The 27,470-nt window shown below is 41.0% G+C and overlaps 1 protein-coding gene across 1 annotated transcript; it reads right to left on the reverse strand.

The window, feature by feature from the left end:
- Positions 1 to 2: 2 nt before the first annotated feature.
- On the reverse strand, positions 3 to 22,521 carry LOC117382020 (serine/threonine-protein kinase PAK 3-like). Its single transcript, XM_033979090.2, is given in 19 exon segments — positions 3 to 2,323; positions 2,474 to 2,571; positions 2,574 to 2,611; positions 5,124 to 5,334; positions 5,427 to 5,526; positions 5,648 to 5,765; positions 6,125 to 6,237; positions 6,324 to 6,374; positions 6,792 to 6,859; positions 7,294 to 7,468; positions 7,536 to 7,669; positions 7,672 to 7,687; positions 8,610 to 8,672; positions 10,696 to 10,733; positions 10,828 to 10,922; positions 10,924 to 10,979; positions 12,167 to 12,267; positions 12,342 to 12,535; positions 22,318 to 22,521. Coding segments are annotated over 18 exon segments (1,737 nt in total). The 5' UTR covers positions 12,514 to 12,535; positions 22,318 to 22,521; the 3' UTR covers positions 3 to 2,233.
- Between the last annotated feature and the right edge of the window lie 4,949 nt (positions 22,522 to 27,470).

The following is a 27,470-nucleotide window of genomic DNA, read 5'->3' on the forward strand; positions in this document are numbered from 1 at the left end:
CTGTAAATTTTGTCCTCTTTTTTTTTATTTCAGTCCAGTTCCCAAACTGCATTTTTTACACTCAAGACACAGCCATGCACAATTCAAAGTTCAAAAAGTCTATTGCTTCAACCACAATTAAAAATAGTTTATCCAAAACCTCAATTCCCCATCATAAGCTTGTCCGTGTCCGAGATGGGGGAAAGTCTGCTGAGGTATGCCGGATGGATCAGCAGTTTTTTACAAAGCTAGACAAGAATAAGAGTAATAATAATGATAATAATTTAAAAAGTAACATTTTTTGTCTTTGTTCCATTCTCTTGATACACATTAATAGAGGATTTTATCACACCACGTTTTACACATTCAAATGATAGGAATGTACAGGAGCAACCACAGAGAGGGGGTGGAGTCCGTGTTGTCTCTTGTTGTGCTCATAGTTGAGACCTGTACATTTAGAGCGTCCCATCCTCAGATGGGACGTCAACAGGGGGACACTGGGACAGTCTGTGTGGGCCTGCACACAGAGGAGTGCATTTTCGGCTTTTTGTCCCAAATCAAAGAGCATCCGATGAGCTCAAAGCAGTATCCAGGAGTGCAGCGACAAGTGTATTTCTCCTCTTCCAGGGTGCAAAACATTTAATGATACATACAGCAACCTGAATATTGATTTATATTTTGAAAAAGGTGGCCTCCTGTTATATTTACATACATACATAAATATCCTAACAATCTATTTGAAGATGAGATACAGTGTTAAGTTTGTGTTTCATGCATGGGCTCTGTTGCAACCTCCAATCTTGTGTACATTTGTTGTACAGTGGAGGTTAGTATGACCAAGCAGCTTACCCTGCACCTCAGAGTGGAACATACAAGTGAGGCATTAACTATAGTGCAGATCGAGGCAGTTCCCTCACACACACACTCACACAGGGATGCTAAATGGTAAAAAATACACACTATATGAACACAAAGCAGGCATACTTTTCAGCATTTTTAAACCGGCAACAAAGACACAACATAATAGTTTTGCTCCACAGTTTCCGGTTTGTATTGGTCATTAAACAAGTCATTAAAAAAAAATTTCTTTCTAATAAGCCACCCACTACAGCACACACAGGTCACGTAACAAACATCACATAAGACACAATTTAAAGACACTGTATCATGAGCAGCGGCTAAAACAACATGTTGATTTCTGTTCAAACCTCAGAATGACTGTAATTTAAATTGAAGTTGTTACTGTTTTATATTGTTATAATTTTGCTTTCATGAGATGTCATTGTTTCCTGGTTTAACAGGCACATGTAAAGCAGCAGCGATATGCAGTGCTGAACTGGAGTGTACACAGACCATTACAGCATGCTGTCTGAAACATCGAACTGTACTTTGGCGTATACTTTAGGTTAGTACCTGAATAGATTTATTATCCTGCATATTAGTGGTGAATTAGTTAGTTTAGAGTTTGCTTAGTATTCTGAAATAACCTTACATTGCTAGTACCATAAATATCAATACTACATTAAAGTATTTGAGTTTTCTGTGTTGTAAATCATCCTTCAATTTAAATATTTTGGTGACCTAAAGTGGTAAACTGATGTTCCTGAAATGTCCACGTTGTAAGATAAATACTAAATCACTCTCTCACTTTATCTGCATCCACTGTACACACACACACCCCCCCCACACACACACACACACACACTCACCCCCATTATGTCACACATCTACACAGTAATGTCCCACCTTGAGATGTGAAATCTGCAGCAGTGTTGCTCCACACAGTTGTTGTCATGCATGAAATGTAGGATCCAGAGTCCCTCAAGAAACAAGAGCTTAAGATGAGGCCTTGCTCCACCGAGGGGACTAAAGGAACCTGACCTAAAGCTTTGGAGAGGGATCACAGGCGGTTTGTACTCACTCCTGAAGTTCCTGGCTTTTACCAATCCTTCTTTTGGTATGGGAGCCTTCCAAACATGACCATTCAAACACACATTCAGACACAGGTCGAGATGCACCGTTTGTACAGTGCTGGAAAAGGAAACATGGAGGCAAAGTTTGAGCAGCGTGCGACGTGAGGCTGCAAGGCCAGTGTCTGTCCTGCATACGGAGCCTGGGGTATAGTCCCTGCGTAATAAAATTACACAGTAACCCATATGGAGATGTCTCAGACACACCATGCACCATCCAAACACCCAAAATGCACTTCTCCTGTGTAAGTGCTGCAGCTTTGGGCCTGGAGACAGGGCACGTCTTAGCGACTGCTGTTCTTTATGGCTTCCTTTGCAGCTACAATCAGAGGCGTCAGGCTGGACAGAGGCTTTGCCAGCTTCAGGAAGTTATTGCTGCAGAATCAGAAAATAAGGCTGCTATTAGCACAATGAAAGACAACTACAGGTTTGATACCCCTGGAGGCCACAAAGGGAATAGAGGCCATTAGGCCTGCTGGTTTGTACAATGACATAATGCTTAAGTAATTTGCAAATGCTTTTACCTGCAGTAGCTCCTTGGCTGAGCCTCTGCGGTCCACGTCCATCTCCAAACAGCGATTGAGGAAGTCTCTGAAAACTGATGACAGTCTCTCTGGGTTTGCAACTCTGGAGTGCCATTAGTTGCTATAAGGTACAGGGGCCTGGATACAAAGCAGACATATTAGAATTTACCTTCTACCTTACATTATCTTCTTATAATACAGTGACAAAATTACTTGTTTGATAATGGTGTCAATAATCATGATAATTGTTAAATTGTGATGGTTCTTAGCAACTTGGGTTCATTTTAAAGAACTAACAGATATGAAGAGGGCTTGTAGCTAGCATCCGAAACATGTCAACATGGTAAGTACATCCATCTATTTTCTTCCACTTATCCTGGGCCAGGTCTGGGGGGCAGCAGTCTAAGCAGGGACTCCCAGACTTCCCTCACCCCAGACACATCCTCCAGCTCCGCTGGCACCCAAAGCATTTCCAGTTCCATAGTCTTCCCCAGTGCCTCCTCCCGGTGGGATATGCCCGGAACACCTCCATAGGGAGGCATCCAGTGGGTATCCTGATGCCACTTGCTGGCTCTCAACGTGGAGGAGCAGAGGCTCTACTCTGATCTCCTCTCTTGTCACTGAGCTCCTCACCCTATCTCTAAGGGAGCACTCAGCCACCCTTGTCCCTCATTTCGGGCACGTGAATCTATAATCTTATACTTTCGGTCATTGCCCAAAACATATGGCCATAGGTGAGGGTGGGAACATAGATTGACCAGTAAATCAAGAGCTTTGCCTTTCGACTCAGACCACAACAGACTGATACAGTGACCGCATCACTGCAGACACTGCACTGATCCACCTGTCACTCATGCTCCATTCTTGCCTCACTCGTGAACAAGACACCGAGATACTTGAACTTGATTTGGAGGAGCTTATTTTCATCCCAGCCGCTTCACACTCAGCTGCAAACTGCCCCAGTGCCTGTTGCAGGTCCTTAGGATATATCATCATCTGTAAACAGCAGAGATGAGATCCTTTGATTCCCGAACCAGCCCCACTCCAGCCCCTGGCTACACCTAGAAATTCTGTCCATAAAAACAATGAACAGAACCATTGACAAAGGGCAGCCCAGGTGGAGTCCAACATGCAGGTCTGACTTACTGCCAGCAATGTGAACACAGCTCCTGCTCCAGTCATACAGGGACCAGGCAGCCCTTAGCAAAGGGCCCTGTACCCCACACTCCTGGAGCACACCCCAATGGAGAGTATAGAGCTGGTCCAGTGTTCTGTGACCGGGACAAAAAACAGTTTACACCTTCGGGGGTTGCCGCCATGATAAGCACTGCAGACCTTACGACCACAGCTGCGAGTGGCTGCATCGACAATAGAGGCGGAGAACATGGCCCACTCGGAATCCATGTTCCCAGCCTCGCCCGGGATCTGAGTGAAACTTACCCGGAGGTGCAAGTTGAAGACTCTCCCCCGCCAGCGAATCCAACTCAGATGACACAACAGCAAAGTTGATCATCGACCTCCGGCCTAGGGTGTCCTGGTGCCACTTACACTGATGGACACCCCTTGTGTTTGAACATGGTGTCATTATGGACAACTCTGGCTAGACCAGAAGTCCAATAACAGAATAATCGCTCAGGTTCAGATCAGGAAGGCGTTCTTCCTGATCACGCCCCTCTAGGTGTCACTGTCGTTGTCCACATGGGCGTTGAAGTCCCAGAGGAGAACAATGGATTCCCTGGTCGGTGCACTGTCTTAGTACCCCTCCCAGGGACTCCAAGAAGGCCAGGTACTGTTGTGTCGGCCTACAGTGAGAGACCTGTCCCCAACCGGAAGGTGCAGGGACACGACCCTCTCGTTCACTGGGATGAACACCAACACATGGTACCTAAGCTGTGGGGCAATAAGCAAGCTCACTGCGGCTCGCCACCTCTCCCTGCAGGCAACACCAAAGAAACAGAGGGTCCAGCCCCTCTCAAGGAGCTGGGGTCCAGAGCCCAAGCTGTGTGGAGAGGTGATGCTGACTATATCTAGCCAGTAAAGCTAAACCTCCCGCACAAGGTCAGGCTCCTTCCTCCCCAGCGAGGTGACATTCCAGGTCTCCAGAGCCCCTCCCCATGTCCGGAGATCCAGTCGTCAAGGCCCCCGCCCAGAACTCTTCGCACCAGTCCCTCACGGATCCTCCCGTAGGTAGTGGGTCCACGAGAAGACAGCCTCACGTTGCTCTTTCGGGCTGTGCCGCCTGGGCCCATGAGGAAAGGCCCAGTGACCAGGCACTTGCTGTCGAGCACCCACATTAGGCTTGGCTCCAGGGTGGGGCCCCGGTAATGACAATCTGGGCGATGTAACTGGCTTTGATTGAATCCTTATCGAGGAGAGTTTTTGAACTCTCGCTCTTAATCTGACCCATCCCCCTGGACCTGTTTGACATGGGTGACCCTACCAGGGTATGACGCCCCCAACAACATGGCTCCTACGATCATTCGGGTGCTCAAACCCCTCCATCAAGTTAAGGAGGTAAATACATCTTACTGTTTTGTCTTTAAAACAACCCAAGTTTGGTCATGTATTAAAGAGGACTTGATTATGTGATGTTTCCTCTCACAATAATTGTTACACTCAAATTTGATATTGTGAGGTTCCTAGTCATCACCCAGTGCTTCTTACCCTCAGGGGATTTTCATTCAAATATGGGGGCTCTCCTTCGACCATTTCTATTGCCATGATACCCAGAGACCAGATATCCACTTTGGGGCCATAGGCTTTTCTCGTCACGACCTCTGGAGCCATCCAGTAGGGCGTGCCCACCATTGTACTGCGCTTGTTTTGCTCTGGCGTGATTTGAGCGCAGAACCCAAAGTCAGCTGTTGGGGGACAATAATTTAATCAGTGGTTATACAGTACAAACTTGGTCCTATACCTCACTTGCGTTGATAAAAACAAGGATTGGACTTACTGAGTTTGACAGATCCATCCATACCAAGGAGGATATTTGTCGCTCTTATATCTCTGTGAATGACCTGGTTGGAGTGAAGGAAGTCCAGAGCCTGAAGACACTGTGTGCACAGACAAAATGCAAGTCATTTTTTGGATCATAACATAAAGGTCAGTTGCTTTATGGCACAGAGGACTGGCCCGAGAGGAAGCTGCTGATTAAGTGTAAAATTGGCGTAGTACCTCTCTGCAGACCGCAGCGATCTGGCCCTCATCCATACACGTCTCTGTCACTACATCTGTCAACGAGCCACCAGCCAAATACTCCATAACCACCCACAACTCGTCTCCCACCAAGTAACTGAGAGGAATAAACATTAAAACAGGTGAGTAATTTTGAGTTGATATACCAAATAATTGTGAAAAGACATAACAATAACAATAAAACAATAATAATGTCAGGTTATTTGGTTCATACAATAAATAAATTGTGTTTTAATGTTTCAAAATGAATTGTTGAAAATAAAAGAAAATTGAAATGTGATTATTTAAAATGTGCAGACAGCAGGTGGCAGTAAAGCACAATGTCCTCAGCTCTGGTGCCTCCATTATGGGGGACAGATAAGGAAGTAGTAGAGTGAAGCTGTGAGCTCATATACATCTGTTTTTGTGTTTTTCTTGTATTGACTATATAGTTAAAGTATACAATTTAAAACCCACCTGTCCAGATAATTGACTATGTTTGAGTTCTTGTTTTCCCTCATCACCAGAATCTCATTGATGATCAGCTCCTTCTTGGGTTGTTGCTGCAGATTCATCTGTTTAATGGCCACCTGAGTCAAAACCATCACTTTATTACCATAACTGTGAAACCTTTTTCAAATCTTAATCTATAAAATAAAAGTATTTTTGCTCAAACCTCTTGGCCAGTCGCTATGTCTATAGCAGTATACACAGTGCCAGATTGCCCCTAGAAAAAATAAATCAATATTATGCCATGAAATTCAGATTTAAGCCCCTCTATTGATATCGGTATTGTTAATGCCCCATAATGCCTGGCTCAAAAACACATCTCTTTGTATTGAGACAGCAAAGGTTTGCAAACGGAGCACAAACACAAATAATTTATGGTTTCCAATAAGTGTGTGCAGTCAGAGGAATGTATGCATGGATTCAACCCTTATTTGGAAGTAACTCCTGAAACCAGAGACCTGGAGCAGCTCCTGTCCTTTCTAAATCAGATACAGTACACCAGTGTCCACTCAGCGCTCTAAATAATGAACCAGTCCCTGCTGCTCTCATGTGAGGACACACAAACTAGTTTAAATACTAAACCTCTGTTATTAGGTCATATTTTACTGTAGCTACAGTTTAACGAGATATTGACTTACCCTTGTCCAATTTTCTCAAAGCGCGTGTACTTCTTTTTGGGATCTCCCACGCTCACAATACTCCCTGAGTCAGAAAGAAAAATAAACATGTATAACTGATTAAGCCCGTGTGTGTGAGAGAGGATGCAATAATCACAAAATACACAGCTTTGAGGTGAACTTCTATCTTAGACTGATTTGATGCCTACACATGTAGAGGCATAAGTATACATTTTTAAAAATCACAGTACAAAGCTCTCTGGCAAACTGCACTGGCATTCTTGTCTTCAGAGAGTTCATGCAAAGCTTTGGGGTCAAGGATGCGTGATTTTGGAGAATCCAGAAACTATCTGAAAAAAGTTTAAGCTGCAGTATGACTTGAGCAATATTTGAAGTAATACACATTAATAAGTATACATTTAATGTCACAAAGCTTTGGAAATTCATTATAGCTTCAAAAAGAAAAAAAACAAAACTTCAGGGTCCAGGATACTTCTCCAGATATTTTTAGACACTTACTAAGTCTTTCCAGGATCTCCTCATCTGTCATCTTAGACTTCTTCCTCTGCCGGTCCGTGTTGCGGTACAGGGTGTTGGGCGTGTTGTCGGGCTGCACCTGGGACTCGGGAGGAGTGGGCACCTCTTTAACTGGGGTAGGGGGCTTTGGAGGGTCCATAACAGACCGGGTATAAATCTGTTTGGATTTGAATCATTAATAAACTAGAACAGATCAACAGGTTAAATAAATGGAAGTGACATACAGATTTGGTGTGTTCAGGCCGAGGGGCGATCATGGGAGGCACCTCGTCTTCGTCCTCCTCCTCTTCCTCCTCCTCTTCCTCTTCTTCTTCCTCCTCATCCTCCTCCTCTGAGACTGGAGGAGCAATGGGGGCTCCGTAGAGGTTTTGGCACCCTGAGAATAACATATGATTATAACTGAAAGTTTGTAAAACAATTGAGTGGAACTAAACAGGAAATCCTTATTGTAGCATTTATACTTTCTACTAACTGCTCAATATAGAAAATGATTTGATGATTGGAAAGGAATTATTTCTCCAACACATTTAAAAATAAGATTATGTTTTAGTTTTGTTTCAGATGATGCATTTTAATTATTTTAGTTAAAAATGCTTATTGCCTGTTACTGCATAAATGGACAGACGAGACCACAACATTAGAACGATCTTGGAAAGAAGACATTTAAACGATAAGAAATTGTTTTACTAGTACTGTTAAAAGCAATGAGAAATGAGAAAAGTTAGTATCTCTACAAAGTTAGTGTCTACAAATATCATACAGAAGAGGTTGAAGTCTGGTATGAAAAGGTGAATGGTGGTAAGTTTTTTCAGGGATCATGTCAACTGGGTGTCATCTTTTACAAACACTGAAATATTGAAAAGAGGTCATTTCAAATCCAAAGATGAAAATACATGAGCAGTGTCTGCATGAGGTAGAGCATTGAGTGAATTAAGGGAGTGAGAGAGGCCCCAGTGAGCTGAGGTTGGGCTCCTGTCTGCTCCGCACAGGACAGGCCCAACTCTGCAGCAGATGAGTGGCTAAAGCAGTGTCTGTGCTGCTTCAGGCAATGCGGTGATGTCTACAGCCTAATGATGATGAAGTTAGACTGGGAGTATGAGCTCACACATGCAGAGGCTGGACAGTCACAGCCCTCTGTGGCATGCGCCCCTGCCCTGCTGTTTCCAATAGAAACAGCTGAATAAAAACACAAGAGGTGCTTGGGTCACACCCCCAACTGTGTTTGAATCAGGAGGATCAAATTTAGCTGAAGAAGCCAATGAAGAGGTAAGTCAAGTGGAAAGTAAAATGTAGGTTACCTTGTCAAATAATGCGCTGCAGGTTCTGAGGCTGACGGGAGGCCCAGACGACAGCAGCCGGTTCTGAGTGTTAAAAATGGGACTCATTTACTCAAAACAAAGCCACACAGTGTTTCACAGAGGTGTTTTTGAGGGAAGGGGGAGAGGGCAGGAGTTATGCTGCTGAGGGCTGGAAGTCTGGTCCAACTTTAACTTCAAAATACACAGCAAACCATGACCATGTTCAACTAACTAAATAAAAACTTAAGACCTCATCATGTTTATGGTAGTTATACATAAATGTTTGTATGAGCGATGCTCAGGTGTTGATCAAAACATGACAAATATGGCATATACATTAAAAACACTATTGCTCCTCTATCTTATAACAGGATCATGAAAGATGCTGAAACTGACACAGCTATCATGAGTAAAATGATGGACATGGTTACTCTGCCAAAACTACATTCAAAAGAAACCTGTCAAGAAAACTGAATACAAACTTTTTCAATAATTGCAAAATGCAGAAAATTGTTTGAAAATAATAAATTATGATTATGTGTCCATTTAGTAAGACACCAGTTCCGTAAGCCAATCAAACTATGCACAACTGTTCATGTACTGACCAATTACAACTCTGTAAACAAACAAAGCCAGTGCAAGGATAAAAGTAAACAATAAAGACTGAACTGATGCCCAGACGAGGAAACTCTTGTCAAGCTTTTCCAAAACACGGCGCCAACAACACTGCTCTGCTAATTGCTTACAACACACATGTCTCCTGAGATTATAACAGCATCTTGTAAAAAAATACTACAGATGCTTTTGAGATTCATCATGTATCTCACACAGGGACTGTTTGTACACTATGGTGCTGAGAGCCAAAGCAACACATTAATTCACTATTCACACTGGCCTTAGCAGTGGTAAAGAGGAGTTCAAGGCCCAGGTTGAGTACATGTAAGATCTGAACACAGAGCTGAATGAAAGCAGGTCTCTAATGGACTCTGTCAGACAAGCAGTTCAAAGACTATGGGTCAGTGGTGCCATTTCAATTTTATACATTTTAAAAATATATTTTTTCTTTCTAATGACTTCCAGCAGATTGTACGCAGGTAAAGCGCAATGTTGCCCCCTCTGAATAGTATAAAGGCATCACTTTACTTTATATTTTGGAGTATGTAAATCTCAGTTTTTTAATACAATTCATGTGACATCAATAAAAGTGGGACAAGGGACAGGTGGTCACCCTACAGATGGGTCAACTCAGACAAAAGCTGCGTAAAGGAGATACCTTTTACATGTGTCAAAGACAACTCAACAGGATCCGTATCTCCTTCAATCTGTAATACTGTGCCATTAGATGCTGCTTGCTGCTGTCTTGGCTCCTCCACCATTTGGCTTTACAGTGTGGCCAGTGCTGGATGTAGCTGAGTCACTTCTGTGGGGCTTGGACTGTGACAGAAATCTCCTCACACAACCTTGCAAGATCACCCGCTCACTCGCTCGCCGCTTATGAAAAAGCTCTTCTAAGCAAAGCCTGGCACAGAGTAATCTCAGTGTGGTCGCCCGGGGCAGCGAATCCAGCCAACACTTGGATACCACTTCTCTGCGCAGCTGAGCGTGCTACAGGCCACAGTATTCAAAGCATAGATTACTCTGGCCAAAGGAATGAGGTCAACACAGTGGGAGTCCTCCTCGATGTGCGGGCTCGTCTATGGCTATGTCAAAATCTGGTTAAGTCGATTGGAAAAAGAAACAGGAGCAGCACGCTTCCCTCTCTACAGTTTCTGAGGCAGAGAATCACCACTGATTGGCATGGCCTCAACAGTCAAGGCACTCTGCAGAGCTGAGGGCACTAAACTGTCCAGAACAAGGTCAGATATTGTTGCGAACTACGTGATGAGAATGAAAAAAGTATTAAAAGTAAAGCTGTACAACTATCCTTACTTCATATATTGTATTAGGTAACATGTTTAAACTTACCTGTACTATTCTTCAAATACCAGTATATTTAAAGCAGCACACACCAAATTAAATGACATGTTTTATCTAGGTTACGTGTGTCTTACTCTTGCACTTCTATTTCGATATTAATGTAACTCACCAGAGTATTTGCTGCGATGTACCCATGTGCAGATTTGTCTAGAACAGAAAAAACAGTTTTAAAGACAATGAACACTCAAAATGAGCTCTTTTTGTACAGCAGATGTTGATGTTATCTTGGACATGAACTGACCTCCGGAGGTGAAACTCATGTATTTCTGGTTGTTGACGGTCTCTTTGGAGTCATAAAACTTCAGTACATCCAGCACAGCCTGGGGGTTCTTCTCTGCTCCAGTTGGTGATGTTGGACGTTTGGAGGAGTCGTGCCCATTGTTCCGGGATTCCCTGTGACAACACACGGACACATTGGGCTAAATAGCAGCTCTGGTGGACACATGTGCAAATATTAAAAGGGGGAAGGATATTTTTACAGATAAAAACTGTAAAAGTGTAACTTGTCAGTAGTGAGTGCCCAAAATGAACACATAGCATCTTGGGCTAGGTTTGGTCAGGAAGGATCATCGGCCTATAATGTACAGGGGGTCTATAAAGTCTCTTTACAATTTAAAACATTTATTATAAAGGCAATTGATAAGATTTCTTAGTCAGACTTGTTCTATTGCACTCAGTGGCTTCCAAAGTTTTTATGATCATTTAATACATATACTCCATTAGTCAAACGAAGTACATCAAGACAGTACTCCATTTCTTGCCATGTTTGCTGTAGCATAGCCTCATCAGTGGTTGCAATTGCATCTGTATCTTTTGCTTTAGTTCAGTAATGTCTTTTTTCGAAACACAAAATCTTTAACATAGCCCCATAGAAAGAAATCCAGAGGTGTGATATCTCTTGAACGTGGTGGCCACAGACTTGGCCCTTCCAATCCAACAGTTTGGAAATCTTGATTGAGAAACTCACAAACATGCAGACCCCAATGTGATTACAAACCTTTATAACCACTGAGTACAAAAGAACAAATGTAATTAATATAACTTATCACTTGCCTTTGTAATAACATTTTTAAATTGTAAAGAGACTTTATGGACACCCTGTACTTGTTACCACCTACCAAAAATAAAATGTATAAAATACAGTGCAGAGACTTGTTCAACAGTATGTAATGTTATTCATAATAGTACAAATTCAGATTCACTGAAACTAAACCAATTTGTTCTAGTAATAACCTTTGTGGTGTGTAGTGTACTTGGCTTTAAACTTAGCAATAATTCCAAATATTCAAACATGTCAAACTCATTGAATTCATACAAAAGATGGAAACGAATAAAATCTTAGAAAGTTATTACAGCAGAAAGCCGCACCTAAAAACCTGCAGTTAAAATGTAATGTAGTAGCTTCAGCTGAAGACGCAGGATGGACTCGTTTTCATTCAAGTCACTCACTTTACTAACTTTGTGTGAACGAAACTACATTAAGAGTCACCTCCAGGGAATTACAGATTTGAGCTCAGCATACCTCAGATAAAACTCTCCCCCTGGAATGAGAATGTACAAGAGGCTATGCAAAAACTCACTGTGAATTCTCCCGTTACAGCGTCAAATCCAACGTGAATGGTGTGTTCGAAATCTGAGGGAAGTGATATTTCTGGACGCTCCTTCTCCTTCTTCTTGTTTGCTGCAGATAATTATAATATGCATAATATTAATATTCATATTAATTTAGTCAGTGAGAAATCAATTGAGGCTCACTCTTGTCTCCCCCGGGGAAGATAGAGCGCAGGCGGGCTTTCTTGTTTTTCTCTTCTGGAGCCATTGGAAGCGGTTTGGAGGCGTGATTCACTGATGAAGAGTCTCGGGAACTACTGTTCATTCTCAAGGGGGGGGCTGGTGGTTTCTCCTCAATATCGGCACTATCAGACATCTTTAGTAACACTCACAATGTCCTGAAACAGAAAGCACATGGAGACAGGGATTCACTGCTACTGTCATTGAACAGTGTGTCAACAATAACTGACAAAGTCATTAATAACAACAAAGGCATCGTCAAGTCAAGTAGCAAGATAACCTTTACATTTTATTATTAGAAGGGGCTGTTTGTTACTGATCAAAATGCTATATTAATTTACTAACAATCTAAATCTTGAGCACCTTCACAAAGCTAACCTAAATCATAGGCCAGAAGGTAATTTTTTCAATTTCAATTGCACGTTTAAAATAATATGAGCTGCCCAAAGTGCTTCACCCAAGTCAACAAAAACAGATATACATAAAATACAACACACAGGCAAAGAGGAATAAAACACCACAATATCCTGTCTAGCTAGAAGGTGGGCTTTTAGTCTGGTTTTAAAGTGTGCTACAATCTGAGAGGATCTGACAGGCAGAGTGAGGATGTTTATAGTCTCGGCTCTGCCACAGAAAAGGCTCTGTCGCCTCTGGTTTTGGTTCTGGGCACAAAGAGCAGGAGCTGCTCAGGTGACCTCAGAGCTCTCGGTGAAGTATAGGGCTGCAGCAACTCCCTCAAATATAGAACACCCATAGAGTGTAGGCATTTAAACACAATGACATTTTGAATTTCAACCAATATGAAATAGGGAGTCAGCACAGGTTGCACAGCACAGGTGTGATGTGGTCTCATCTATTAGTTTTTGTGAGCAGACAAGCTGGAGTATTCTGTAAGTGCTGCAGGGAGCCCTGGTCCAGGCCCACATAGAAAGAATTACAATAATCCAGACATCGCAGATGCGTGAACTGATTTTTCAAAATCCACATGGGGAAGGTAGGGCTTTACTTTGGCAAAGACCCTCAACTGAAAGAAGCTGGACTTTATGACAGAGCTTATGCTTGAGTCCACAATTACCCAAAGATTCAAGATTCATGCCCCAGCAGTGTGTTTGTTTGAACAAACACACTGATGATTCTTGATTTCTTGATTTAAATTCAAGAAGTTTATACTCAGCCAAGTCTACACATCCCTGAGACTCTGCACATCCCCGAGACTCTGCACATCCCCGAGACTCTGCACATCCCCGAGACAATGCACATCCTCGAGACAATGCACATCCTCGAGACTCTGCACATCGCTGAGACAATGCACATCCCCGAGACTCTGCACATCCCTGAGACTGTGCACATCCCTGAGACAATGCACATCCCCGAGACTCTGCACATTCCTGAGATTTTGCTCATCCTCGAGACTCTGCACATCCCCGAGACTCTGCACATCCCTGAGACTCTTCACATTCCTGAGACAATGCACATCCCCGAGACTCTGCACATTCCTGAGATTTTGCTCATCCTCGAGACTCTGCACATCCCCGAGACTCTGCACATCCCCGAGACTCTGCACATCCCTGAGATTTTGCTCATCCCTGAGACTCTGCACATCCCCGAGACAATGCACATCCTCGAGACTCTGCACATCGCTGAGACTCTTCACATTCCTGAGACAATGCACATCCCCGAGACTCTGCACATCCCTGAGACTCTGCACATCCCCGAGACACTTCACATTCCTGAGACAATGCACATCCCCGAGACAATGCACACCCCCAAGACAATGCACATCCCTGAGACAATGCACATCCCTGAGACTCTGCACATCCCCAAGACACTTCACATTCCTGAGACAATGCACATCCCTGAGACTCTGCACATCCCCGAGACTCTGCACATCCCTGAGACAATGCACATCCCTGAGATGCTGCACATTCCTGAGACTCTGCACATTCCTGAGACAGTGCACATCCCTGAGACAGCAAGAATTAGTCTATTATCAAAAATCCATGTTTAACCAGTCCATATTATATTATGTGAGTATTAGTCATCACACTCGTGAGCTACAGAACTTGAAGCAGTTACTCACATAAACCATGTTGTAATTGAGCTAATAATAGATTCCAGGTCATTTGGTCAACACTGGATGCAGGTTTATACTTAAATGGGGTAATATGAAGGATAAGGTTTATTAATTCATTATTATTTTCTGTTACAGATGCCATTTCTAACTTTTATCACTTGAAACCAGTGAATTACAAATAGAGAGCTCCTGAGACACAAGAGTACGACAAAGAGGCAATCCCAGATCTCTGGCCTATTTCAGCTGAGCACTCCTGTTACTGTGACTGACTGCACTGAATGCACCACTGGGTTTAGACACACTCCAGGAAAAGCAAAACAAAACAACAAAACATTCATTATTAAAGAACTTCTAAAATTGCCATCTTAAACTAGTAAATAGTATCCTTAGACTGATTTTGTAAAACAGTGTATATTGCCTTATGCATGAGCCAGGCTGTGGTTAAAGGGGTAAGTGGTCAGAGGAAGTGTCCCATGCAGCCACTTATTCCCTGATGTCTCACTGTCCCATCACCATCTTCCGATTCAGAATCTCACCCCGAGGCCAGGGCCATCATGTGATACGCTCAGCAGCAGCAACGTCCCAGAAAGACGGTCATCCCTCCACCCCCTCATGCCCCCTCACAGAGCAAGCCTACATTAGCAACAAAGACTACTTTTCAGCTTCTACACTCGGGCACGTATCCTCAACAAACACCACATAAAGACAAATGTATTCAAAAAAGATAATACATAGATAGGCTACTTTGAAACAACAATTCTGATTAAACTATAGTTTTTCAAATAACAAAAATGTAGTGCTTTTTATGAGTAAGTCTGGGTCAAAACTGAGATAACACGTCGCAATAACTGCATCTTAATTAGTCATAATAAAGCATGAAAAAAGATTATTAAAAAAACTTGAATGATTTTTTGCTTTATGAATGATTCAGGCTTAGTAACAAATTAATTAATATCCTAACTATTAGCGACTTCATTATCAATTAAGTCTTTTGTCATGCTTTAAATTATTATAATTTCAAACTATTATTTAGTAACTATAGTCAAAGGTTATAATGTAAGTATAGACAGGGTCATCCATTGATATTATCATCTATTTGTAATATTAAAAAAACCCCAGTAGATTAGACAAGTGCTGTTGCTCCAGGTTTTTTGAAGCATATCAAGAGCCCATGTCATTCAGAACAAAATTTAATTAACTTTGTTGTTTTTTCAATTACATGATTTGTGTAATTTATTGGAGAAAACTGTATCATCATGATTAATCAATTAATTGCACAGCTCTCATTTAACCAGCTTTCATTACTCATACACCCCTCTCTGCTCTCATCTGACCCTTCACTCACACTGGGCTCGGGCTTCTACCTGTATGTCAACAGGTACAAGCCCAACAATGAAAAAAGACATAATCACCATTCACAACATCAACACTTCAATAGGCTAATTATCAGAGCTAATCCCACCTCTTGCTGTATATTGTATTTTTTTTGTATTATCTTGCAAATTTAATCTACTATTACTAGTTCCACTTGTTTGTCTGACCAGCCTATGTCTCCTGCATTCTGTCTTTATAAAGTAATGTCAAAGCATGTGGCTTTTGCTGGCAAGGCAACCAATTTTATTTCTGTGTTATACTGTGCTGTCTTTATAGTGTTTTTTGAGGTAGTGCTGTGTCCGAATAATTTCCCATGTGGAGCAATGAAGTCTATGAATTTGTTCACACTTGCCCACACACCGCATCACAATTTTGATTTCTTAAATATGAAGTAAACCTGCACTAAACTAGGACTAAACCAGAACCAGAACTGGACTAAACCAAGTCTATATTAGGACTAAAATGGGCTAAAAACCAGCACCAAATCAGGAAGTGTTAAAGGACAAGTCTAAGTCTAAACTGAAAGATGAAATGGCTATTGTCTGATACTACATACCAGTAGCCAACATTAAAACTAAAATTAGCACAGCATATTTTTCACATGGATGATTTCTTGGCTTTCTCTTCAAAGGTGACTCACTACTATGATTGTGTAATGTCACTAGACAGCTGTAGGGATTCCTTTACCTGTCTGAATGACATGAGAACATACAAGCACAGTGGTTGGTTAATCAGAGTCCAGACAACAGCAAACTGGTTCTCAGCTATGAGGTGTGTCCACAACAACAAAACCATGTAATACTGAGGAACACAGCATTATACTGTAAAGAGAAAGCAACAAGGCCCTTCTGACAACATGGCTATTATGTGTAATTATCAGGAAGTAATAATGAGGACTCACATGAGTAAGCATTTCATCTTAAATAAGGCTTTTAATCCAGGTATTAAACAGGTTTAAAGAACAGTATACCAATGACAAAAGCATAAAAAAGCAACAATAACACATCGGTTTGATAAAGTAACTTCTACAGAGCTAATGCACTGCTGGCAGAGGTGGTTTAAGTCCAACATGATCACATATGCAAACAGATAACAGTGACAGAAGCGATCAATGCGGTCACTATGTGGTCAGCAAAAACACACAGACAATCAATCACTGCAGTAGCTCATAACAGTGGAGAGTCCAACTTCAAATAGAAAGAGGAATTTGGAGGTTGTTTGGTCATTCATTATCGAAATATTAAAAGTTTTCCTGTGTTATAGGGATTATGGTGTAAAATACTAATGCAGACTCATGTAACAGCAATGGAGATTTGAGTACATTTTAATAAGAGTGGAATTTTAATAAGAGTGGAATTTAAGAGAGAATTATGAAAATTTAGACTATACATATACAAACAAAACTCTTTTTTAGAAGTCCCACATTCTCGGTTTTTAATAGCAGTTCAGATGGAAAAACAACTATTGATAGAATACAACCCTTTGAGACTGTTGTTGTATATGCAAGATTTTATTTTATGGTAAATAGTAACAGTATTTTATGATAAACACAACACAGCTGTACGGAATCCTTTACCTACACCGCTGAATGACTGAGTAAAGTATTTCTTGCAATACATATAAGAGTACTTTTAATGTACTACTAGTAATCTTCCTTCAAGTATATCAGTCATTCTGAATGTTATGGCAGACATTGGTGATGCTGTACTTACCCATAATACTCTGACCTATTTACTGTAGACAGACAGGAGAGCGGTCCCTCAAACAAGCATCTCCTCTGTCTCCTAATGGCAAAAATCAAATCTGTGGCTGTGGTGTGCTTGATAATGGACTCTTCTAAGAAAAATCATTAAGCCCAATTTTTACCCTTAAAGGCCAATTCAGTGTTTTGTAAAGAAACGCCACAACAGTTTATGTTAGCTCAGACTATAATGTATTAACAGGGATGCTTCATGTTACCACATTAAATATTCATTTTTCAAAGAAGACCAAATGTTTTCAAACATTAATGAAGAATTTGAATGAAGAAAAGGTTGTAATGTGGAACCTGTGGACATCAGAGCAGTAATGGCCACAACAGTGGGGGCAGGGCTCGGCCTTCTTCTGATTAGGACACACTCTGTTTGACTTGGCTTGGACTGGCCTCCACTCTTCTAAAGAGATGCTGATTACTTGGACGGGACAGCGAGAGGACACTCAAAGGACAAGATGAAGGGCTCTTGTTTACTATGATCAGCTTATCCCGCAATGCTCATGCTGTGGTCCTCTGCTGTTTTAGCCTTTGGTGCAATTATTATGCAAGAAATACAAAAAACATAAAAGAGAAAGATAACTTGAGCTAAACTGAGATTGCTGGCAGACAATTTAAATTACAAAACAGGTTGAGTCAAATTAGAGTCACGCAGATGTCAACACGTTACTGCAGAAAACAATGAGTTCTCACAACTCTGAGAGAGCATCAGCAGAGGGACTACACACTGTCAATGCTATGGCCACTCCTTTCATTTCACATTTATGTAATAACAAGCCAAATGCATGGCTATACCACAGTCTAAATGAGTGGCATCATAAAATTCATTGCAAACATCCATATAAGCAAATTGGATTCCTCTGCATTTGGTGATTACAAAACAGTAAAAGCTAAACACAAAATTACCTGCATCTTAGCATTAGATATTGAGGCCCTTCCAAATGTGCTTTTCTGAGTAATATGTACTTCTGAGGCAACAGATTCTAACACTAGAGATGTACAATTATTTGAGATGGCTATTCAGTCATTTCTAATTGTTAATGATATGGTTGGGTCTTATTAACTCACAGATCTACAGCCATTTGGCAGTAGAGTTTGAAGGAGAAAATTTGACTGCTTTTGTACCAAATGTCACTGACTAAAAGTGACTTATTTATGGAAAAACTGAAATGTTTGTTTTTTTCAGATGTTTTATTTTATGTCCAACTTTACCCAACATCTACCATTTAATCACCACCCATGCATAAGGTTTGACAAACATGAAATACTCAACATTTTCCTTCTATTTTCAGCAGAAATACACACATACACACACGTACATGCCGTAGGGAAAGCTAACAAAACATCTTTTATCCATGTTACCAAAAGCCTTATACAACATGATAATAAGCCAGCTACACCACAATTACCCATATCAAATGCATTCACAGACAGATGAGGTAATCACTGAACTCCAACTGCTTTCATATGCTGCTTAGTTATAACAGACAAGGTGACATTTTGTAAGACTTTGGTTGACACTATTTTATCTGCTTAAAACCACTTACAAACAGTACATTAATCATTTACTCCATTCTACCTTGTACTTGTGAAAATTGCATATTACCAAATTGTGAAAACCAGCACGTCTCCTGCAAGATCAAAGACTGAGTGGTTTTACAATGCATTATGCCAGTCTATAATATAACCCAGGCAGGTGGATGGCTAATGGTGCTTTCATTCAAACAAAGGAATAAGGCAGGTTAGTTGACACTCACTAAGGAGGAGCAGTTTTACCAGGTATTATCCCTTCCCATACTCCCAGCTGGGTCGGCCCCTGGGATCAGCTGTCATTTAATATTTAGTCCTGCTCGCTCTCACATGTAGTCTCTGTACACTAATGTGCAAAAGTGAGGTGTGAAAATGAGTGATGCCAGAACAAAATGTGCATATGTGCATTTAGATTTCACATTAGCTACAGCAGGGTTTTAATTGATTTACAATTTGAAGGTACATGAAATGAAATCTACTCACTAACCCTGTTTTTTTTAATGAGTGGGGGCACAAACTACTGGGCATGTGAGGCTTTTTTTTTCCAGATCACTAAATGTCTGTTGACAGGCCTGATCATCTGTGTCATATATTCTCTGAAAAAAAGTTGTGAGTTGGGGCAGTGGGGTAAAGGGACCTCTGTGTGTATGTGAGCACTCAGGGGGTAAAAGAAGGTGAAATTACTACCAATGTTGTGGAGAATTTTGGACATTAAAAACAAGACAATATAATATTTATAACTGACAATACACTAGAGGCTGGTAAACAGATTGACTTTCCTAGTACCCAAATTAGTAGGTAGTGTGAGAAAAAGAGAGACAAAAAAGGTTGGGAACCAATGTCTGCTTTTTAACTTCACTTCAATCTTTCTCCTCTAGTTTTGATAAACTCAAATGTTGACCCATGAAAACATCTAAATTTCTTAAACCATCTGAACCCACCTGAACCTGTAGCATTTCAACCTTTTATTTGATACCGTCTTTGGACACCATCTGCTATTAATCCCATATACACTCTTACAATACTTGGATTTCAGTGTTAAGATTATCACACATAAATACCTATATAACACACAGCCAACCCTAATACTAGCAACAGGCATCCTTGGGCGAGATTACGGACATAGCTGTGTCAATGTGTCAGTGTGTGAATGTTCCTCTGTCTTGATCCATCCATCTCTCTCACTTACTCCCCCTCCCCGTGCACAGACAAAATGGCCAGATGGCTTCCAATCCTACATGCTAATCCACAACACAGACTGTAGCCCTGACACACCTACTGCAAGAGTATCCACACTATATAGCCCCTGTACACACAGTTACCCCCGGAAAGACCGCCATTCTTCTGTTAAACGCTCTCTATGGTGAACAATGAGCTGTCCACAAGCATAACTCATTCAGGCTAAGTCGTCAACAGATGGAGGCCTACTTGTATATGTGTGTCCTACTATCATATTTCAGGCAGCCCAGTTAGCAGGCCACTTGCCAACATGAGGATCTGTGTCTATGGCTTTTGTTCACTGAGCTGAGGTAAGACAAACTGTGAGTGTTGGGTTACAGAGGCCAATGGAAAAACTGGGGAAATCCAAGCACAAGGATATTAAAATAATAGACAGTTGCTCTGAGTTTTTTTTTCCAGGGAGTTTTAAAGTGTTGTTTCATCCATTTTTGTTGATGCAAATGAAATACAAATGTCAGATGTCAAATGTCAACATTATTTATGGTCTTTTTTATCTGTCTATGTCTTTATACTTTAAACATGGTAAAACAGACCAGTCAAGCTAACTGCTCATGTGTCTAGGCTACACAAATAAAAATTTCATTATATGTGCCATTACGTGCACTCTGTCAGACATGCCCAGCATAAGTGTAAAATATAGGTAGAGGTAGTCATTTAAAACAGACAGGATGTCTGTGTGTGTAGATAAGGGCATGATCAATATATAATGTATGGAGACAGTGTAGTTCAGCATCTTGCTCACAGCAGCAGCAGCCTCAGAATTATGAGCATTAACCCTGGGAATCTAGAGGAGCTCTACTACTACACACCAATGAAACTAAATAACAAGTGTGTGATATCAGATGAAAAGACAGTTGTGTGTTTTTGTTCAGTAGTTGTTTAATCACACTGCAATCTGAATGAAAAAGATAATGCTTGATAAATACAGTAACATGAAGGATACTGTGAGATAAAGCCAGTCTATGTGTGACTAGAACACTGTCTGGGTCCATCAATATTGCAGACAACATGCACAGAAGTAGAATCCCCCCATCCCCCAGTTTCCTCTTTTAATCTTGAGACTCTCCTGCATCACTGATGCCTCCCTCACACCCCTCAGTCAGACAACAGGTCACTGCTTATCTAGGCCCAAACCTGAGCATGACTGTGCTGCTTCTCCTGAGCCTGGCCCTGGCGCTCCCTCCAGCTGAAGCCTGCCCAACACTGCCACAACTGCACAACATTCAGCATATACTTCTGCCAAAGCCTCCACAGCTCTTTGCTGACGGCTGTGGAAGAATCAGAGGTGGAATAGCTGAGCTTTTGCAGGACTGGCTCCCACCCCCACTCCGATCCCCATTGAAGTCAGGTGACCAGATGTTGTATATCTCCTTGTCAGTACAGCCGCCATCAAAGTGCTCCACACGTCCATGTTACAGGCATGAGAAAGAGCTGTGTTTCTGTGTGGGGTGTGTATTAGAGGACACAAATAGACAAAAGCTTATTTCAACCCCACTGTAGATCTTATGTACATAACAAAAGAGCATCCATCAGCACATTAACCATCCATCACCCCGGTCCATATCCCAGTGCCAGCCTCAGGTCTCCAAACCCAAAATAGCATAGCTTATTTTCTGTTGCCACTGCAGCTGCTGCTCTAGCACTGACACAATCACATAGACACAGGGCCTGCACAAGCGGCACCATTGATTCAACACCTCCTCATCAATAAAGATGCTATTTGTGAGGCACCAGGGAGCGCACACGGGGATGAGGAGGTGCCGTCAAGGATACACCATATTAGGCATGTCTAAACCAAAGGATGGAAACAGTCATGTCCAGGTATATAGTGAAACAACAGCCTTCTTAGCAGAGCAGAATGCAGAGTGAAGGAGGAAAAAAGGGCTACAAAGCACCCCCACGGCCTCTCCCTCCTCCCTCTCTCCTCCCTCCTGCCTTCCCCTCACATCACCACTGCACACTCTGGGATTTACCTGAAATATATCTTCACATTCTCTAGCTTGCTGTCTCTCCGTTGAGGCGCAGGTGCTGGTTGATTCATCGCCAAGATCCTAGTGACAGTTTAGAGGCAGGATCGCCATTCTCTTGTCAGACCAGTTCCTGACCCTAAAAGCAAGCTTGTTCGGCAGGCTGGATGCTTCACTGGCTGCTCACTGTTCCCTAGCCCATGATGTCATCCACCCTGCTCGCCCCATTGGCCGAGGGGCTGAATATTAAAACGGGCAGCAGGTCTGGGGGAGGAGCCACCAGCAGGAGGGGAAGGTTGGTTTTGTGTTTGACAGACCAGTCCTGACTCAGGCTCAGGCGGGAGGGTGTTCAGTACAGCCTCTGAAACAGAAACCAGAATGCAGTTTCTATTCAGTACAAAGAAAAACATAAATCAACCACCAATTGATGTTTAAAAAAATAAAAATCTGTATATAAAATGGTTTTAAAATGTTGTGTTATGTTTTCAATATTATGATTGAGGCTCTAAATATACAAGCAAGTCATTGAAGGTACATTAGGATTTTAATTTAAAATGAATAAGTAAAATGAGTTCTAATTTCATATTCTTTAAAGATACAAGCAGATACATGTGTGTATGCGTTAGAAATTGCAATACATAAAACTTATGTATTGCAGTAAAACAGTATAGTATAATAAATTTGGAGCAGGAGGAGACAACAACCACAAAAGGAGCAACGCTTGCCCTAATTTGCCTATGATGTCATCTTTTTCCTACAGCTCACCTGTGATTGGCTGCCTGGCACAGCATCTGCTCAGTCTCATGGCTAGTGCCTTTAGCTCAAGGTGGAGGCCCACAGCTGAGACTCTGAATCATGCTGGTTGTCCTGACAACCCTGTAATGTCGATGCCTCTGGTATAGGAGAGTAACATGGCTGACATGTAACGCTTGCTCAGAGGAGGTCCTGAACATGTAACCAGACACCTTCCCATAGACCTTCACAACAGAGTGGGGCTGCATGATGCATGATAACTATGTTCAATACAGTGAACTTATAAAAATAAGTTCAAATGTCAGTACTGTGTCGCCTCACTCAAGGGTCTCTCTTCATGATCGTGCACAGTTTCCTTGCATTTCAATGATAAATATAAATATAAGGCTGCAGATAACTCTTGTGTCAGTTTTGCATAAAGCGTTGCACACCTGATTAAACACATAAAAAATAACCAGTAAAGACCAATGCAAAGTAGATTGACCAGTGTTATGCAAAACATTAGTAAAAGAGAAGTGAGAGGAGTCTCTTATGGTTTACCCAGTAGGCAAAAAAGATCAAAGTACACAGAGTAAACTATGCATGTATGCAGGCATCCCAAATACATAATAAAACTGGCATTTTAAAGTAACAATAGGTCTATAAGGTGCAATTATAAGACATGTATCATAGCTGCACATTTGGCAATACATCTGAGAGAACATATTTACCAAAAACTATTGTCATTTGAAAACTACAATCTGATACATTTTTTGTGGTGTGAATTTTTTTTTTAATCTTGTGACTTCCTCCCATGTGACTCCTTGTGAATAGATCAAGACAGAGAAGGAGCCCAACCGGTTTCTCGTAAGGAAATACCCCAGCAATGTCAGCAGCCTGCCACTGGTCGACACTTTAATTCAACAAATTGACAGTATAGTGACATATTATTAGCACAGGGATAAAATATGCTCATTCATTTCTGTCTCATATGTTTTGGTCCAATCATTTGTGAATCGGGTTATATGCAGTAATAACTTACCTGAGGAAAAAAAAAACTAAAAAAACGCAATCATATACAAGTAGAGCTGAGGCATGATGGCCTATAGAGATAAGACTGTTGAATATGTGATGGAGGAGGGAGCCAAATGTGCTACTTGGAGGTTGAAGATGGCATCTCCTTGTTTTTTGTATTATAATAAATACAACATATTTTCTACAATTTCCGTGTGTTTTGGGTGACTAGGAAATCCCAGAGGAAATATGAGGCTTTCCTGTAAACAAGTCAACAAGCTTTAAACCGCAGATTATACAATTCATTATATAAATATACAATTCCCCAAAACATTGCAAAATTTTAGGAAGTGCAACTTGTGTTTTCAGGAAAAGGGAAGGAAAGAGTGAGTACAATTTGCCGAAGCATCATCTCTTCTTAAGGACTTCTGTTTGCCCATAACAACAATGAATACTATATTATGTGTGAATATTATTTACTTTTGACTGCTCTTTGTTTTTATGCCAGCACAAAATGATTTATTTCAATACATTTCATCTTAACTATAATGTTCAATTATGATGAAAAAAATACAAAATACTGTATAAGATTAGGTTTGTCTAAAAGATTACATAAATGGAACATTTCCATAGTTTTAGAATATCAGAGACATAAACTCACATGGTATTACTAAAGAAACAACCATTATATTGTGTTACTGATTATATACTATTGTATAAAAGACCCTAACCCTAAACGTGGTATTGTGACAACACTACATAAGATTAATTTATCATTTAGATGTGCGAGAGGCCTCTATATGGTTTGGAAATGATGACTCTTTGTTTATGAATCAAATATCACAGTGGTGGTCATTGACTACTGTATAAAACTGATTCAATTATGGTTTAGATGATCACATCAGTGGAGCTGTGTCTGTCAGGGGAGCGGGACCAGAGGATTCACTATTGTGCCAGACTCACAGGAAATGATGATACATGAGAAGAGCCAAGGTGAACAGGTCAAGTGCACTTCTTGCAACTACTGCCATTAAACATGACCTCGGCGAGCTTGAAAGGCTATTACCAGTACAATGTTTAGAGTTATTCACACATGTTTAGTCGATTAATAAGTCAATGCTGTGTTAGTCACATTTTTAAAATTATAAAGCAAACAGCAAAAAGGAGAATGCATTTATACTGTGTTTGTAACCTTGCCTTAAATAAATAAATATAACAAGGGAAATACTATGGATTGATAAAAAAGCTTCAGTCATATTCACAGCGATGGACAGTATGGCCCTTCACTTATCATGCAAGATTAACTTCTGTAAGCCCTGGGCCTTTAACCTGGCATGTAAGATAATAGGTCACGCTCATGCTCCAGCTATAACAGAGAGAACAACTTGTAGTGGGCGCTGGCACTGCACAGATTAGCCCCAAAGGAACATAATTGAGGTTAGTAGGGCTCTATCCTGCTGATAAAGGCATGCATTTATTGATAATTTACAGTCTGTGTGGTTATCATTATAGTAATGCTAGACAGATGTGAGCTGCAGATGACACAGCAGTTAAGTTCTCATTAAACTTTTCCAGCATTTAACATTCCTATTGCCAAGAAATATTAAAACTAAATGAAATAATGGATTAATAAAGGATTTATAAAACAGATATGCATGCAAGGTTAGTAATGTCCAATGCCTTGTTCAGTCAAAATTTGATGTAACTTTTCCCCTCATTTTCCACTGTGGTCTATCATTCATCTACTCAGGATTCTGTTGTCACACCTCATAGAATTTTCAGTTAGCCTAATGGTAACCCAATATGGATTTTAAGATGCTGCTAAATACTAAATTAACACTACTTTTACCAGTAGTGATTCTCTATCCTCTATTTGCATGCTGGTACACAACATGTGGATTCAGCTAATAATGGTTGTTTTTTATGTTTGATCTCAAGCAATATTAGTGACTATGCCTTCCTTTCTTCTTCTACAAATGTCATGTTTGAATTCTCACCATCTAAAACAACAAAAATGTCACTTTTCTAAAATATGGCAGTTTAGTTCTAATTAAAAATGCTTGATTGTGAGTTTTATTAATTGCAGTATTGAGTTGATGGTTCACTGCTCAATTACAGTTTTAATTTGAACGCTTACTTCCTTGTCTTTTATCTAAGCATGTGTCAATATAAATCAGTCCTTGCACAGTAACACCTATCATCTCTCAGAGGGCACCACGACACACCAGTCTGGTCTGGGAAAGCAGCGGTTTGAACAAGCCCCGCCCCCTGACAGCTGGCTTATTGTGCGCTGTGCCACTGAAGCGGCCTTGTTTCCTCTGCTTGGCCAGTTCAATAACTAATCTCGATGCAGCCGCAAGCATGAGGCACTGACAATGTGCAGGTCTCAAACAAATGACATCATGTCACTGGTGGGATACTGCCAGTTCATGGCAAAAGAATTGTTTGTTTTTTTAACAGGAAAACTTTCTTTATTGTCTTAGAGCTCATTCATATCAGCATTTGTGTTTGAAATGTCAAGTTATTCAGTCTCATGCAGGGAATATCCACCACCAGCACCCTGTGGATTTAATCAATAACAGTTGTACCACTTTTGGAAATTCACCTGATTTGGCATCACAGATAGGAAATGGAAGAATTTAGTATTTTACTGCAAATCTAAACTGAGATAATGAGTTTTAGAAATTAAATTCTCCTCCTACAGGATCTATAATGTATGTAATTATTATATTGATATAATTGTATCTATTAAAAACTACATTTGAGCTGGATGCCCTCACACGACCCTGAAAAACTCTTATCAAAATAGCAAACTAAAATCAATTTGTGTTTAATAACAGTGCTTCTTAATCAGGAACTATAAAGATACACTTATACTATTTGTTATATATCAGTTTAACTTTTAGAAATCACAGTAGGCTACTCGCATCTCCATGATCTTCCTAACACTGCCAGGCCACACGCACAGCCACTCCCTTTGTCAGATCAAGGCTAATGGACAACACACTCGTGCTTCTTATAAACACGCGTTTTGGGGTCATAGAAGCATGTGTACTCACTGCTTTCTGGCTGAATACACATGGACAATGGGACACGTCTGAAGAGCTGAGGCCCAGACCCCAAGGAAAGGCAGATGGTTCTCGGGACACAGGACCACATTTTTATTAGCATAAGAAAAGACAGGGGCTGGGGGACACTGGTGAGGGACAGGTACTCTCCTCTCTACTCCTGTACAGGGCAGACAAGTGATGAAATTAACTGGCACTGATCTGAAATCCAATAACTGTCCTTCAATCAAAGACAGAATATAATAATTATTATTTAATATTAGGGGTGGGACAAGATACAATTTTCACAAGATGAGAGGAAACACAAGATTGGGTCCATGAGAACAAGACAAGAGTTCACAGTTT

The sequence above is a fragment of the Periophthalmus magnuspinnatus genome, chromosome 14, assembly GCF_009829125.3.
Source record: "Periophthalmus magnuspinnatus isolate fPerMag1 chromosome 14, fPerMag1.2.pri, whole genome shotgun sequence".
Lineage (NCBI taxonomy): Eukaryota > Metazoa > Chordata > Actinopteri > Gobiiformes > Gobiidae > Periophthalmus > Periophthalmus magnuspinnatus.